The sequence below is a fragment of the Oncorhynchus keta genome, unplaced genomic scaffold (genome assembly GCF_023373465.1).
Source record: "Oncorhynchus keta strain PuntledgeMale-10-30-2019 unplaced genomic scaffold, Oket_V2 Un_contig_5685_pilon_pilon, whole genome shotgun sequence".
Lineage (NCBI taxonomy): Eukaryota > Metazoa > Chordata > Actinopteri > Salmoniformes > Salmonidae > Oncorhynchus > Oncorhynchus keta.
In genome coordinates, this window is record NW_026288440.1 from 140169 (window position 1) to 156001 (window position 15833).

The 15833-nt window shown below is 43.9% G+C and overlaps 2 protein-coding genes across 2 annotated transcripts in view; one reads left to right on the forward strand and one right to left on the reverse strand.

Moving 5' to 3' along the window:
* Positions 1–101: 101 nt before the first annotated feature.
* LOC118374438 (myotubularin-related protein 7) lies at positions 102–12731 on the reverse strand. Its single transcript, XM_052510459.1, is given in 15 exon segments — positions 102–2179; positions 2529–2655; positions 2927–3061; positions 3869–4003; positions 4005–4067; positions 5312–5361; positions 5605–5730; positions 5819–5928; positions 6110–6242; positions 6532–6666; positions 6961–7089; positions 8775–8932; positions 10072–10234; positions 11289–11411; positions 12060–12731. Coding segments are annotated over 15 exon segments (1959 nt in total). The 5' UTR covers positions 12087–12731; the 3' UTR covers positions 102–1834.
* Positions 12732–14065: 1334 nt separating this feature from the next.
* The window catches only part of mtus1b (microtubule associated tumor suppressor 1b), a 97009-nt gene continuing 95241 nt past the window's right edge, over positions 14066–15833 (forward strand). Inside the window, exon 1 of the transcript XR_008121110.1 lies at positions 14066–14314. The gene's annotated coding sequence lies outside the window, so the exon portion shown is untranslated. The remainder of the gene's footprint in view (positions 14315–15833) is intronic.

Here is a 15833-nt window from a genome sequence, read left to right on the forward strand (position 1 = left end):
TACTGCATTTTAGTGTGACTGAAATGCAGTCATGTTCATAACCTCATGTACACTCTATCCCGTTCTGTAAAATGTGTTTTAAACCAGCACATCAAATGTAATTTCCCTTTGACAGTGAATAGTTTATTTCAGGTCATTTACAACTTATACAGTAAACACTAAATACCACAGTGGAAAGGAGATCCATTGGATTCAGCCATGTTGTTTTCCCAGGTTGACCATACAAGTGGTTTCTCAACAGTTTAATACTTATTAACCTGGTCCCAGATCTGTTTGTGCTCTTTCCAACTCCATTGCTCATTGTCAAGCCATGACCATTCCATAGACGGGTTGGTTGTTTAGCAACAAAACCGACACGTGCGCAAATATGGGGCAAAACAGACGTGGTTGGCTTAGATTGTTGATAACATGTAAACTATATTTAGTCTCCAATGTTTATTGAAAACATAAAGTTCCACAATGAGTATTTGTCTCTCAAATACATTGTTACAGTTGTTGGTTAGCTAGCTAGCAAATGTTAGCCATATTAGCATAGATCAAAACAAGACATGGCATCAAGAACAAGATGAAAAGAGCCACCTGTGAACCCTCCACATGGCAGTTTGTCATTGTTGCTAGTGATCTGTCCATCCAGAACCTTAACAACACCGGCTTTCTGCCCCTTTGAAGCGCACACACACATCTTTTCGTGCTGTTGTCAGCTAACCCGTCTGTAGGCCGTTGGCAAGAGGACAGAAACAGAATGGCACACAGGCTAGCTAATGCTACCTATCACAAAGAGATTTTGAGGTCTAATATCCACATCCCATTCAGATTGAACCAATGTGTTGGCCATGTATTCTAAGTGGTGCTCTGGTGTTGATATTGGAACGTTTCTAATGTGTCCTAAGTGTTCATACTACATCGCTAGTGACTGCACTCGTATACACAGTTAAATATACACAGCAATGGGAATAACCATCTGAAAAGGTTACCGCAGTTCAATGGGCTTTCCAAAGGAAAGAGTATGTCTCTCGATTCATTACTAATAAGCAGCAACGTTCACTTCATTTCAAGACCAAATAAAAGCCTAGTCATGGCAACGCAGACATTTCTGTTCATCCAGGCTAGTTGAGAAGTGCGGTGTTTCTTCATTTGTGTAAGAAGGCAGGTTATTGGAACGAGACAGTAAACATAACTAGACTGGGTGGTGATAAATGTACCAAGAACAGGTGCTGTGTTTGACAGTGTTATCTGGGTCGTGTTCATAAGTGTAGAACGTAGTGAAACGTTTAATAGTTTGATTTTTTTTTTTGCCTCCTGATCACGACCATGATATACCACTGGGAAACATTGTAGCCTCTATGCTTGTTCAGACTTCAGAAGGGACAAATAGATTTCGGAGGGGTAGTCCTACTTGGTGCGACCAATGTAATGCATTGGTCTGAAGGAAAGTACAAACAAATGTACATTTAGTTTTTTTCCTGTTTTAAAAAGTTGTACAGTAGTACATTGTAACTCAACATAATAACTTAAGACAAAATATTGCACACCAGTATTTTGCCTTTGCAGTAAACGTTTGTTCCTGGAATATTTTTGTTCACATTTTACACTAGTATGGGCTTCAAACATCCACTACGGCTACCCAGTGTTACCACAATACCCGGCAGGTGCTCACGTTGTGCACCGATACTAACTACACAGAAAACAAAACAAAAGAATCACAAGTAAAATCCAGTCCAATTGGCCCCGTCAAAACAGAGACCTCTGTGATATTCAATTGTCAATGCAAAGTGCCTTCGTCAACAAGGCAACCCCCCCCTCCGACAAGCCCCTCATTGATCTCCATTTTCACTCAGGCCGTGCAGTAGACTGCCTCTTCGGGGTCCTTGTTGTCGTCGCCGCCGCTGGAGGAGCGGCTGCTGAGGTCGGCCACGCCCGATTCCATGTCGCTGCAAGCCGAGGAGAGGCCGTCTGAGTCAGGGCCAGGACCCTTGGGGGGCCCCAAGGGCAGGGTCATAGCCGAGCCCGGGGGCCCCCCCTGGGAGGGAGAATAGCCCTGAGGGGGGCTAGTGAAGGGGCCATCTCCAGTGGGAGGAGCCAGTCCGCCTGGCCTGCATTCTTCCTCACACACTTTGTTGATCTTCCTCTGACCCGCATTACCCTTAGTTTGATCTGCTTTTGTCAGGACTGCAATCCTCTGGAAGATGAACAGATGAAAAGACAAGTGTTACTGGTAAGTCTGGGATAGAATATGAATGAATCACTATGTCTATAGACTACTAGCAGACTACTGTACATGTAACAGAAACCCTCCTGTTGAACGCCCCTCAGACACATTTTCTTTGACTTGATGGTGTTTGCCCCTCCCCTGTAAAACCCCAACGATATAGTTGTTAAAACAGAATAAACTAGTTAATAGTAATTAATAATGATACGTTGATAAACTTGTAAATTGGCCTTAAAGAGCAGCGTTCATTGGGAGCGTTACGCAAGCGTGTCTGTATGCCTTGTTTGGTGCCCGGTTGGGCCGTCCCTCCCGGTGCTACCTCCTGGTGATTGGTCAGCTCCTCCTCCAGCTGCTGAGTCTCCTCCCTGACGGCTGTCAGTAAGTCGGTGGGCGTCTGGCGCGGGGGAGAGCTCTTCTCCACACGGTTATACATGCCCTTCCACATCCTTGGAGACAAGATACACTGTACTACAACTATTGAACAAACACTCTGGATCCAAACCGTAATACAACTATTGAACAAACCCTCCAGATCTAAACTGTACTACAAAGTAAAGTGCTTTCTACAACAGGCTTCCATCTGATGGGTTTTAACCCACGACCCTTCAACTCAGATGTACCCAAAGACACAAAGTAAATAAAAACCATTCAGTGTCCCAGTACTAGTTTTTTCACTCGTTTTCACAGTGAGTCGACTGAGAGGGTGCAGTAACTCACTTGAAGCAGTAGGGGGTGGTGTTTGGCCGTAGCATCCCCTGAGTCTGGGTGTGGTCAGCCCTGTACAAGGGGTTGGCGTACTGTGCCCTGTCCTTCCACAGCTGGGGCCACAGGGAGTGAGTCCTCTCACGCAACCTGACCAACGTTGGAGAAAACCACACCAGATGTGATACATGAGAGGGGTTACAGTACAGAAGAGCTTGCTGTAAGAAAGGCAGAGACCTGCATGGAATGGGATTGTAGCGGCCTTATGAACCACAAGGTTGTTAGCCCGCTGAGCTAACACAAGTATTCACGCCTCAGGCAAGGTTATTGGTGTAACACAAGTATTCACGCCTCAGGCAAGGTTATTGGTGTAACACAAGTATTCACGCCTCAGGCAAGGTTATTGGTGTAACACAAGTATTCACGCCTCAGGCAAGGTTATTGGTGTAACACAAGTATTCACGCCTCAGGCAAGGTTATTGGTGTAACAAGTATTCACGCCTCAGGCAAGGTTATTGGTGTAACACAAGTATTCACGCCTCAGGCAAGGTTATTGGTGTAACACAAGTATTCACGCCTCAGGCAAGGTTATTGGTGTAACACAAGTATTCACGCCTCAGGCAAGGTTATTGGTGTAACACAAGTATTCACGCCTCAGGCAAGGTTATTGGTGTAACACAAGTATTCACACCTCAGGCAAGGTTATTGGTGTAACACAAGTATTCACGCCTCAGGCAAGGTTATTGGTGTAACACAAGTATTCACGCCTCAGGCAAGGTTATTGGTGTAACACAAGTATTCACGCCTCAGGCAAGGTTATTGGTGTAACACAAGTATTCACGCCTCAGGCAAGGTTATTGGTGTAACACAAGTATTCACGCCTCAGGCAAGGTTATTGGTGTAACACAAGCACGGTTCACTGAACTACCTCCGTCACATTGGCGCCCTCAGTCTCACCCCATGTCCCTCCTCTCCTTCTGGCTGTTGCCCAGGAAGTTGCCGTACTGGCAGGAGTAGACGTGTCTGTGCAGCTGAACCAGGAAGCGCTCGTTGAACTCGAAGGCACAGGGGAACTGTTCTGACAGCTGCCACACACTCCAGGAACTGGTCTATCACCGGGGACACCTCCTTAGGATCACCTTCCAGATGGTTGTACCTGCAGAGAAGGAAAGACTGCGGCTTAAAACACTTTCATAAGGGGTTTAAAGTGGCAATCAGCAGTAGAAACAACAACAAAGCGGTCTCCCTGCTGGTTTGGTGAAAAGCTGAGGGATGTAACCCCTCTCAAATTCATAGACAGAGCTATGGATGCGAGGAATGACCGTCCTTGATCACAAAATTATAGTTTTAACCATGTTTGGAGGCTACATAGTGTTTGTTTACATTTTCTTTGTTTACAAACGTTGGAGTAAAATAAGCTTATATTTTTTAACTGCTGATTGCTTTTTTTAAGCAGATTTAAAGAACGATGAGGGAAGTGTTATGCATCGACTCAATGCTACTTTCTAATAACTAACTAGAAAGGTTCATGCATGTGACTGACTGATCGTGTATGGAGGAATCCTCACTATCACTGTTCCTCAACTTGGCAGTATGCCCAGAATATTGCTATGGGAACAACCGAGGTATCGCAGAGACAGAGAGCCTCGTGAGGTATTGCTCAGTCACAGCTGAGCTGAGGTATTGCTCAGCTCAATCACTGGTAGTGATGAGGTAATTATGCTAAATCATGCAAATATAACTTGTCTGTGTATAGCCGTTTATTAGACAACTGCTGGGACCGCCCCAGCGGAGCTTCTAATAGACCTGTACGGTGTGCAGAGTTTGTTGTAAGCTCTCCAGCTTGCTGATAATAAAGAGTGATTCATTTTAAGACTGGCGTCAGGTGTCCCTGGTGTTGAATTACCACCACAGAACAAATAGGTCATCCTGGGGCGTTGTCATGGCAATTTTATACCCCACTGGTTAAACAGTAATGCATCTAGGCAACTGCATCAAGGTCAGGTGCCTTTTTAATATAGCCAATGACTTCAGCTGATAAGAAAGCATGCACAGACTGGAGTGGAACACCTCAAAGATGTGGAATAACTCTACTTCACCAATCCTGAAACCCGAAACCTGAGACAGACAGTCGCTGCTAAAGCGGCTGAGTTTCACAGGGGTTATGATCTGACCTGAGCGCAGCACGCATGGCGGGAACACGTGGCAAGAGGATCTGAAAGCGCTGGCGGCGGACACGGTTCGTAGGTCGGACATGCTGTATGTTGTCTGTGACAAATGCACTTCTCGTTCTGATGAAGGACTCTACTTGAGAAGGTAAAATGCATGCAGGGACCTTCATTCTACCAAACGGTAGAGTTAGGAGTTGGGTTCTTAGACAAACGTGTGGGACGGACTGACCTGTGTGAAAACTTGTGACCGAACGACACCCAGTCCCTCTCGATTAGCAGCTAAAAGATAAAAGACAGGAAGAAGAGATGAAGTCTTTCTTTCACCCGACGGGCCAGTTTCCCAGACCAAGACCATGTCTAGTCCTGGACTAAAGCACATACTTCACGGAGACGCCACGGTCCGGACAACTGGCCCCACGTGTGTTAACTCTCTCTCTGGATTGGATCACAGTAGAAGAGGGTCTGTACGTGCCATGACGTAGACTGTAGATAGTGTGTGATGAACGGATGCTAAAGACTTACCATGAGTCCCTTCATAGTCCTGTAGTAAGGCTCCAGGAGAACACTGGCTACAGAGCAGGCCTGGGCCGTCCTGTCCCAACCGTCCGAACAGTGGACCACCACACTGATACCCTCCTCCGCAACCGCCTACACACACATCGCAGTATGACATTATTGAAATGTATACCCATTGTGTGTGTGTGTGTTCTCGCACGCCCTGCCCAGTGTGTATCACCTTGGCGATGAAGACGCCTGCGTCCAGCACGGCTTTGATGTGCTTCAGCCAACCGGAGCTCTCCAGCCCCCACAGGAAGTCACCCATGGAGGGAGTCTTGAGCTCACCCACTATAGGGTCAACACAGGAAGAGAGGTCAGTCATGCATACACACATACAATGTGGGACATTCACAAGCCAACCCAAAGGAATGCATGAACCTGACAACTATGTGCGTGAACTGCGTAGGAATACTGACTGACGTTCAGTAGAACGTCGGCCGTGGTTGGAAGGGAAAGAGGAACTCATTACCGTCAATGATCTTCTGCTGGCTGTTCCTCATCACGTGGATGTTCTCGATGCCGATGAACTGCAGTTTGATGTTGGCGTAGTGGTCCTCGTTCTCATAGCCTTTTCCAGCCGCCCGGTTGGCCATCGCGTTCAACTGGAGAGAGATGATCATCATTATAACACAATACAGTCAAATACGTACTGCTGACGACATCATTACATGTTACATTTTAGTCTATATTAACAGACGCTCTTCTCCAGAGCGACTTACAGGAGCCATTAGGGTTACGTCTCGCTCAAGGGCACGTCAATAGACTTTTCACCTAGTTGGCTTGTGGATTCGCACCAGGGGCCTTTCGGTTACTGGCCCAACGCTCTTGACCTCTAGGTTACAGTATATCAACACTTCCTGACCCCGGGGTATATCTATGGTGACCTCTGACCTTTGGCCTGGTGTCCACCACGTAGATGTAGTCGCTGCCCGGGTTGGACTTCATGATGGCCTCCAGCATTTGTTCATCCTCCTGGGAGCGAGCGCTGAAGCCGGACAGGGGCTGACTACAGCGGCAGATAGCAGCCTGGGAGAAGAAGGGGTCAGACGCTGAAGTGACTGGTGATGACATCCAGCTCAGATTTTAACACTACTCATACAGTGTTAGTATCCCGCGTGTGTCTTGGCATGCCAAGCGAAAGCCCACATTTAAACAGTCATGAAAGTCATTTTTAAACAGAAAACACAATATTCCGACCCGTGACTGGTTCAGGTATAAGAATTAAACATGACGAATCACCTAAATTAAACAAACATAAAACAACTGTTCTCCAGAGTCACCCCACACCATTGACCCAGATAGTATGCCCCATCCACTCACTAGGGTATCCTGGTGGAAGTACGTCAGGACAGGTAAACGCCCTCGGCTCCGGAACTTAGAGCTCCCCACGATGACTGGAGGTGTGGCCGACTTTGGCACAAACAGCTCTGATGGGTACGTATCACACACCTGCAGGCAGAAAGAGAAAGTCTTTAGAAGAGGAGGACTATACTACTAACCAGTGGTTGGAACCGGTTCACAGAACAGAAAACCGGAAAAGAGCAAAAAATGTCAAGGAACAGAAACGGAACCTAGAACAAAAATGAACCCAACTGTTCCAGAACAGAACCGGTTAATAACGTTCTTTTCCGTTTCCAGGCATTTTTTTTCTTTCTAGTCCCACAACAAAACGCCTATGTTAAAGCCCTTACTCTGTCACTCAAACGTAGTCCAGTGTCTGTCTGCAAACTGAAAATCTTTGCCTTTGCGTGTGCTTGTTTGGCTAACTCCACCCTACAAAGCATAGGCTACTGTATTGACGTTGCAAGCTTGATTCAGAAGATGGGGAGAGAGATTTTTAATTGGCTAGAGAAGAATGGATGAACTTTTTCAATGCTGATAATTTAAGGCTAGTTATCACGTGTCACGTTGGATTTATTAACTGCAACATAGTAAGATGTTTATAATTCTGGTGCCGCACTGCACACACAAGCTTGTTAGCTAGCTAGCTCAAAGAACATTCAAAGTTCCTCCATAGAAGCTGCTCCTCCTAGGTATAATTCTGTGGATAATTCAGATAATGCAAGTCATAACTTCGCTCCTCCTCCTCCTCAACCCTCTCTCGCTCTCGGCACCCACAACATGTCAGTAGCATGTTGCGCCATAGGCTACACTTGTCTGTCCATCATGCATGTAAACAACTAGCTTGCCTACTCTATCCACACTGATTGGCGAAGTAATTGTATGAGCTAACTGTTAAAAACGGTTGATTTCACAGGTTAAAAAAGGAACACAAAGGAACGATATAAACGGGTTCTTGGTTTGGCTTGGAACCGGTTGAGAACGTTATTTTGCTGGCCGGAACAGTGGAATGAAACTATTAATTTTCTATTCTGTTCAGAACGAAACAATTGGAAAATTATTTCAGTTCCAACCTCTGCTACTAACCCAATACTCAATATCAGACCCAGACTGAACAACCCCAGTACTCAACATCAGATCAGGACTATAACTAACTCAATACTCTATCAAAACCAGAAAAATCAACAGAGGACTGTACTAACCCTCTACTCACTATCTGATTAGGACTATAGTGGTTAAAATCAGAAGAGGACTGTACTAACCCTCTACTCACTATCTGATTAGGACGATAGTGGTTAAAATCAGAGGAGGACTGTACTAACCCTCTACTCACTATCTGATTAGGACGATAGTGGTTAAAATCAGAAGAGGACTGTACTAACCCTCTACTCACTATCTGATTAGGACGATAGTGGTTAAAATCAGAAGAGGACTGTACTAACCCTGTACTCAATATCTGATTAGGACTATAGTGGTTAAAATCAGAAGAGGACTGTACTAACCCTGTACTCAATATCTGATTAGGACTATAGTGGTTAAAATCAGAGGAGACTGGTACTCACTGATTAGGACTATAGTGGTTAAAATCAGAGGAGGACTGTACTAACCCTCTACTCAATATCTGATTAGGACTATAGTGGTTAAAATCAGAAGAGGACTGTACTAATCCTGTACTCAATATCTGATTAGGACTATAGTGGTTAAAATCAGAGGAGGACTGTACTAACCCTGTACTCACTATCTGATTAGGACTATAGTGGTTAAAACCAGAAGAGGACAGTAATACTACTAACCCTGTACTCGCTGTTGGCTGGCGTGCTGACCCAGAGGTTGTTGGGCACGCCCATGCGTCTGTAGTCCGCCTGCAGGTCTAGGAAACTCCAGGACTCCTCCCTCTCCTCCTTGTTAGCGTTGGGATTGATGGACAAGCAGTAGAGCTCGCTATATTTCTCTAGAAAGAAACAAATGATCATATTTGATCATTAATCATGTTAAAATCAGCTAAAATCATTTTGGGATCGTATTGAAGGACGAGCAGTAGAGCTCACAGTAAATCTCTTGTGGACAACAGAGAAACAATACAGCAGTCTATCAAAGGATCATACGATGATTCAGATTCATTTAACCACTACACAATAAATGATTCAGATTCATTTAACCACGACACAATAAATTATTCAGATTCATGTAACCACGACACAATAAATGATACAGATTCATTTAACCACGACACAATAAATGATTCTGATTAATTTAACCACTACACAATAAATTATACAGATTAATTTAACCACGACACAATAAATGATACAGATTCATTTAACCACTACACAATAAATGATTCAGATTCATTTAACCACTACACAATAAATGATTCAGATTCATTTAACCACGACACAATAAATGATTCAGATTAATTTAACCACTACACAATAAATGATTCAGATTCATTTAACCACTACACAATAAATGATTCAGATTCATTTAACCACGACACAATAAATTATTCAGATTCATTTAACCACTACACAATAAATGATTCAGATTCATTTAACCACGACACAATAAATGATTCAGATTCATTTAACCACTACACAATAAATGATTCAGATTCATGTAACCACGACACAATATGACTTATCGTATGATAACACAATACAGTGCCTCCTACTATATATATATATATTTTTTTAAATTATTTTTTACCAGAGGAAAAAGTGCCTCCTACTGTATATATATATATATAGGAAAAAGTGCCTCCTACTCATATATATATATTTTTTTATTTTATTTTATTTATTTATTTATGTTTTACCAGAGGAAAAAGTGCCTCCTACTTTATATATATATATTTTTTTTATTATTTTTTACCAGAGGAAAAAGTGCCTCCTACTGGCCCTCCAATACCACTTCTAGCAGCATCTGGTCTCCCATCCAGGACCAACCCTGCTTAACTTCAGGGGCAAACCAGCAGTGGCCAGGTGGTATATTCCTGGCAGTACCTCCTTGTTCCATTCCAGTTCAAAGAGTTGTGTCCCTACTGAACAGGACCCAGGTGAATGGGTTCTGAAAGGTGATAGTCTCTCTCACCTGGGCGAGAGAGGCGTGCAAGCGAGGCCTGGACATCCATGGCGTCCCTCTCCTGGGGGATGAGCAGCTGAACCACCTGGAAGTTCTTAGTGTGGACAACCAGGTGGCTTCCTGAAGGGGTGGTTGGCGGCCGCTCCACACTGGCCACCATGCTGTGGAGCACCTGTCAATGACAACCGAGAACTCACAGACGGTCCCAATTCACTCCCCTCCCCTTGGAAACAACTAACCCTTTGACATTTGCAGATCTGTAAGGGGATGGCAATATGGTGGAAGCTCTACCACTATACTGCTGATACCTATCCAGATCCCTCAGATATGCAAATATCCAAGGGTTAGGGCCAATGGTAAGGGGGCTGGCTGTCACAGTGGCATCTATTGCTAAATTGAAAATATAACAATTCTGGAAGTGGAAGGGTAGGCACGTTTAAAAAAATAATAATAATAATACTTTTCACTCAGATTACTCAACCGCAGCAGTCGTCTGTCAATAATGGACAGCAGACATTACTACATACCTATTAGTTTAGTGTTATGATAAGCAATGCATTTAATAACTGACAAATTACATTTTTACTAAACTATCATTTTTATGGGGATAAGAGAACATGTTGCAGTTTTAAAGCAAATTTCCTGCATTTCTACACTTTGTTGGCATGAGGCTGGGAAGAAAATGTGCTATTTTATAGCTCATCATGCTTTTGTCCACATTATGAGGCTGAGAATTAGTTTTTTAGTTTTAAAGCTAATTTCCTGCTACTCTACACATTTTTTCATGAGGCTGAGAGACAATTTAGAAGATTTTAAAGCTGATTTCCTGTAATTCCACAAATGTTGCTATCATATGCTATCTGGGGGCCCACGACCTCCAGGGGGGCCCCAACCATCTGTGCCTGTTCTGGAATCCGGCCCTGAGAAAAGGGTTCCACTCCTGTTCACTTCAGAAGGTCTAAATACACCGACAAATCTCACATCATGTGTATGAAGGAGATATCCATTAAAGAGGAAATGTATTGGATGAGGTCCATTGACTTGAGGTGAGTCTCCAAAGTGCCGGAGCAAATCAATACTATCTTTCTGAGAAGGCAGGAAGGAAGCCACACACAGGGTAGATAGGGGGAGTTGTGTCAGAACAGTGTCAGGCCAGACGACTTGTGATAGGTCTCGTGTCAGAATGGGGTCTGTTGAAACAACCGGTATCACTTCCTAGCTCCTACCCAAGTCTCTCTGCGTGTCTCTGGGTTGTTCTCCACGAAGATGGTGTGTGTGGCAGAGAGGTACAGCGTTCCCACCATGGCTTTCCTAGGGGCCGTACGGTCAATCAGGCGGACATTCTCCACCTATAGGGCCACAAACACAAAAACACACACACACACACAAACGTATAAATGGGGTCAACACAGAATGTAATCATATCTATAGGCTACAATGTACTGAATGTGTGTGATTGACTGTATTGGTGGAGGCATATCTTCTCATAAAAACAAGGTTATTATAGAACTCAATGTTTACACATGTTGTCGTTGTAGATATGAATGTCAGAGATTCTGGAATGTTATAACTGTTTAATAGAAGTAACCTACCGCAGGATTCTGTAACAATGTGTCCTTATTGAGGCCTATTGCCTTTATGCTAGAATCCACAGCGGAGACGTGCCCGCGGTAGACGAGAATAAACATCAAGAAGCCAGGACAAGAATGAAACGGATTGTGCAAATTCTAATGTCAAGATTTACAGGCATGCCATCATATGAGCTATGTTTTTGAGTGTTCATTTTTGCAACGGTTTAACCAGCTAAATACATTGCGGAGAGAATAATTGTTATATTTTCAGGAACCCTGAATGTTGGATACATGAGAAAGGGGATGGCACGAATCAGCAACGTTGTCACATCTTTCGAAGACGCAACTGAAATGCGGTTTCATTTAGGAACAGGATTAACTAAACTCAAAGAATAGGATGGAAATTAAAATGTAGGGTTGGTTTACCTTTGGCGTTCGGATGTGCTCCATCATGGACCTCTTCGATCAAAATGGTGCGTGTAGAAATAATCCGAGGTCCTGGTTTTGTGTTTTGAAAATATAGGATCTTGGCTCAGCACAAAAATCGCGCAGAATTCATATTCTCTGTGCGTTGGATATTAGATGGGGCGCCTCGCAAGTATGCCATGGTTCCCCTGTCCTATTCTGTACAATAGGAGAATCACCCTGCACCCACTCGGGTACGGATGGGTGATTATGACAACACAGTCATCACTAGTTACCCCAGCCACAAACGCATAAACCCCGCCTATTTCTACAATTTATCTTCTTAAAAATGTATTTTAAACTTGACCTTAACCGTAACTTTAACCACGCTGCGAACATTATGCCTAACCATAACCTTGAATGAAGACCAACATTCTCATGTTTGTTTTCATACATTTTCACGACACAACTTTGTGGCTGTGCTATCTAGTGGAAACACAACAACACGGATCTTATTGGCAAGTATTGGCCGTATTCGAGAGCATCAAAATGACTGCAGGCGACTGCGGTTTGAACTATCTACAAATCACGTTCCATCATAAATAATGACTCACTAATTGTAGATCATTCATTCAAAATTTACCCATGATACATTGCGATTTTGATCCTCTCGAACGCGTCCATTACCTCCCAACGGCGCCTGCGCACATCACTGAGCGATGATACGGTGGAGCTCAAGCAGCGACCAGTGCTATACGAGATCTTTGGGACGTTCCTACCCTAAATCCTAACCATTTTAAATGTAAACTTCGGAAGGGGATCAGCTCATATCACAGGGCGAGTAAAAAAATACAAAATAAAGTCTTCTAAAAAATAGATTTACATTTTGAGACGAAATGGCCCAATTTAAAAGTATGAGTGTATTTTGCCGTTGAGCCTCGTTCATCTTTATAGTTAGGTTACTCAAATATTAGCCCGTGTGTGTACGTGTGCATGCCTCTGCTTCTGCTTTCATGTGGAAGTGGAAGAAGTCACACCCAGAGTCGGCCATGAGTACTACAAATTCAGATAGCTGGCTAGACTCATTTACCAAATCTAAAAATTGCTCGCTGACATGGCTAATTTGAATGACTGTCAGTTTTAAAAATACTTTTATGTAACTAGGCAAGTTAGTTAAGAACAAATTCTTATTTACAATAACAGCCTACCACGGCCACACCTGGACGACCCTGGGCCAATTGTGCGCCGTCCTATGGGACTCCCATAGGGAATCAAACCAGGATCTGTGATGACGCTGCTCGTACTGAGAACCGCTGCGCCACTCGGAACTTTCAATGACCGATTTAACAGGAGAAAATCTGCTGCGGCACAACCAGATTTAGAACTGGTGAAGTGTGTATTCCACTGTTCTAACTCAACAGTAAATGGAGTTCCTAATGATGTATTTGTTTTTGTCGGATGAGGACACTAGCGGCCGGGGGCCCTGCGGTTTATGTCGCTTATGCCTGGAGCCCACCCACACCCAGTATGTGTTACAGAAAACGTTATTAGAATGTAAACCTGCTCAGAAACAAAGTTATTACATGGAACTTCAACCTATTATGCCATTTTAGCCTGTGATCGGTTGGAATTTTGGAGGAAATGGAGAAATTGTATGATTAGATTAGGTATATATTTTAAAGTTTGAGTGGTTCACAAGATAAGAATGTGTGCCAATGACTAAGAGAGCATTTCTACCTATTCCAAGAATCTGATAAAGATGCACAATTTCTCCAACGGTTAGATCCATGAAATACACACGTTTGTATGATGGTTAAGCCTGTAACTGCAATTCAAAGATAATTCTCCAATAGAATAGTTCAACATTTCTATTATTTCACCTTTTTATTTTTATGGGGAAAGCCATGCTTGTATTATCTGTAATCCAGTCAACTCTATACTGTATTCTGACCAATGGCGCTGATTTGACACGTACTGTATTTGCCCACTAGATGGCAGCCGAGATTGAGAAATGACCTCTGCCTGCAGCATAGCATACCGCATACCACCACCATAAGAGGCTGCTAAACCAACTTTTCAATTCAATATGCCCGGTTTTTATCAACTTGTTCTTATGACTGTAGGACGTCACCAACTAATATATATAATCCTGCGTTTTTATTTTAGCGAAGGTTAAAAAGGTCACAATGACGCCATAGTCTGCACAGGTGAATAGTGCAGAGAACGGATTGCATGACTGGCATTTCTCTGTTCTCGGTCTTGTCGTGGAGTCTCTGGTAAGTTTTGCCCTTTTGACTAACGTGCTGTTGTGGCGTTCAGTTGTAAACAAAACTCGTGTTATTTGCTAACAAATGTTTCGTTTTCAGTGCCAAACTAATAGAAATGTTCGTGGGCTAATTTGTGTTTATTACTGTGTAACTTGGTTCAAGTCTATCTATCACGGCTTGTCTTGAAAAGAAGAGACTTTCTTGGAGCCACTGTGTATGTAGCCGACTGAGGCTGTGTGGCAGCCCATTGTCCCAAAGAGCTGAGTAGAAACAGATATGGGTTGGGTTAAGTAAACTTGCTCAATAAAAATACAGCATTGAATGTGTTTTGTTAAAATGTGCGCCAGTAACCCAGTTGTGTGTGTGTGTGTGTGTGTGTGTGTAGCTGCTTGTCGTCTGTCCAGCTGTACACCTCTGTTCAGCAGTCTACACCCGTTGGTGGTATCCCTGTTGTCATCATTAGTGAATGAAAGTATTCAAGTGATTTCATGCCCCACTCTTTGATCACAAGATGTCAAACACTCACCTAACTAAACAGTGACATGTCAAGGGCATAATGGTTTTGAGTTAAACACTACATCTGGATGATCCTACTATAGCCTTAGATAATCTACGCCTGTCAGGAGATCTGAGGCAATACAATATGCTGCCAGTGGCAATGAATAGATTATTGACTTACAGTATACAAAAGTAATTACAGTAAGCCTTTTCAGTGAGCTAGAAGTACACCCTCTGGACAGGACGCTAGAGCTCCTGTTTCAGTAGCATGAGGCCCCTACCCTCTCTAGTCAGCTCCTGTTTCAGTAGCATGAGGCAGCTTGATGTACAAGTACACCCTCTGGACAGGATGCTAGTCCAGCTCCTGTTTCAGTAGCATGAGGCAGCTTGATGTACAAGTACACCCTCTGGACAGGACGCTAGTCCAGCTCCTGTTTCAGTAGCATGAGGCAGCTTGATGTACAAGTACACCCTCTGGACAGGACACTAGTCCAGCTCCTGTTTCAGTAGCATGAGGCAGCTTGATGTACAAGTACACCCTCTGGACAGGACGCTAGTCCAGCTCCTGTTTCAGTAGCATGAGGCAGCTTGATGTACAAGTACACCCTCTGGACAGGACGTACTACCCTGTCCAGCTCCTGTTTCAGTAGCATGAGGCAGTTTGATGTACAAGTACACCCTCTGGACAGGACGCTAGTCCAGCTCCTGTTTCAGTAGCATGAGGCAGTTTGATGTACAAGTACACCCTCTGGACAGGATGCTAGTCCAGCTCCTGTTTCAGTAGCATGAGGCAGCTTGATGTACAAGTACACCCTCTGGACAGGATGCTAGTCCAGCTCCTGTTTCTAGCATGAGGCAGTTTGAGGACCCTCTGGCTAGTCCAGCTCCTGTGTCTGTAGCATGAGGCAGCTTGATGTACAAGTACACCCTCTGGACAGGATGCTAGTCCAGCTCCTGTGTCTGTAGCATGAGGCAGCTTGATGTACAAGTACACCCTCTGGACAGGATGCTAGTCCAGCTCATGTTTCAG